This window comes from Rhizomucor pusillus (assembly GCF_041956525.1).
Source record: "Rhizomucor pusillus strain CBS 183.67 unplaced genomic scaffold VTP01scaffold_34, whole genome shotgun sequence".
Taxonomy (NCBI): domain Eukaryota; kingdom Fungi; phylum Mucoromycota; class Mucoromycetes; order Mucorales; family Lichtheimiaceae; genus Rhizomucor; species Rhizomucor pusillus.
The window spans coordinates 1-1,483 of NW_027192175.1; the positions used below are offsets into that span (position 1 = coordinate 1).

Here is a 1,483-nt window from a genome sequence, read left to right on the forward strand (position 1 = left end):
GATACGCCAGGTGCTGTCCCGCACTATACCTGCCCGTCTTGTTGGACTTACCGATCTGATTTCGAATGGATAAAGAACCACATGTCAACTCACGAAACGCAACAACACAATATTCCTAGCATCCCCGTTAAAACCAAGAAAGATACTTATCTCTTTCGCGATGCGTCTTCATCCTTGCATCCACCCAAGCGGCCCAAGATCACTGGCGAGAATATTTCCACGTTCTCCCCTGTTGCAACCAACATCAATCGTTACAATGTGCATTTATGACCAGGACACAAACGCCTTGCAAGACAGCAAGTTATGGATCAAGCGAACATGGTGTCATTGAAACAATACCCAACAGCATACAGCATGCTAAAGCAGGCCTTGGATGTGGAATTGCCGAGCTTGCCTCATTTTCTCTGGGCATTTGCACAGCCTGATGACATTATGGTCCACGACGCAACCCTGGTCAAAATTGTTGAATTCATTTTAACCGACTTTTGCAGCGAATGTCATCGCAACGCGTTTTATCAGCCAAAGCATGAACGTACCCATTGGATTGATCGAGTCGTGCCAATTTTCCAATGCTTTGGCGACCACAGCCAGTTGCTTGGCTTCCAATGGTGTGAAATTCCGACGGAAGAGCACGTTGAATTTACGATTGATCCTAACTCATGGATGCGAACCGCAACTATCAAGTATCACGATGGCCTAGGCTACGACATTAATGGCCGTGGTCGACTCGTCATGGAAGCATTAAGCAGTAGCATCGCCAAGGAAGATGCTGAACACACTCAGGGTGATACAGTCAAGGCGCTATATGCATCTATTGAACTTTTGAATTCATTCGTGCGACGCCACGCCGCTGCATCCTTTTCCAATCTTTGCTCTGTTGTATCCTTTTCTCTGCAATGCGTATGTACCACCATTACTCTATCCACCATGAACATGGACTATAACAATATTGGTGGCTATATTCAAACAGAAGTGTGCTATACAGATGTTCCATATACCTTCAATAACCGCACATCGTGGATGGAAGCCTTTGAGGTCGTTGCATATCTATTCACATCCTTTCGAGAGCCAGAAACCATTCTGAAAACCATAAAAAAAGAAAGCTCTGGCCTCGTTCTTGTCAAGGATATAGACCGTGGATTACGTGTTCTAGTTGAGGTCAATGACCTGCCTCCACCTTGACTCGACATGTTATTGCATCCATGTTACTTCCATGGACAAAATTTGGTTTTGCCTGAATAAAGAAATTCGCCTGGTAACATTTCAGGAAGACTTTAACCAAAAATAACGGGCAAAATGTAATCACCATAAAAAGCATGTGTGACTTGGCGTCAGGGCTTGAGCTAGTATTCCACGAATATCACAACTGCGCTGATTTATGTGACATGTCCATTAGCATCACAGGGGAATAAATAAAGCCAGTCAGTAGCTGACCCAACTGACGCGTTGATATCGTGAGGTGATATATTGTTCTATGTCCATT

At 44.5% G+C, this 1,483-nt stretch overlaps 2 protein-coding genes across 2 annotated transcripts; both read left to right on the forward strand.

The window, feature by feature from the left end:
• Positions 1-270, forward strand: VTP01DRAFT_7233 (uncharacterized protein; the record flags this gene model as incomplete). Its single annotated transcript, XM_069386223.1, has 1 exon — positions 76-270. A coding segment is annotated over one exon (195 nt), but the record flags the coding sequence as incomplete, so codon positions are not given.
• Positions 271-303: 33 nt separating this feature from the next.
• Positions 304-1,182, forward strand: VTP01DRAFT_7234 (uncharacterized protein; the record flags this gene model as incomplete). Its single annotated transcript, XM_069386224.1, has 1 exon — positions 304-1,182. The coding sequence occupies one exon, from the start codon at positions 304-306 to the stop codon at positions 1,180-1,182; it is 879 nt and encodes a 292-aa protein (XP_069234460.1).
• Between the last annotated feature and the right edge of the window lie 301 nt (positions 1,183-1,483).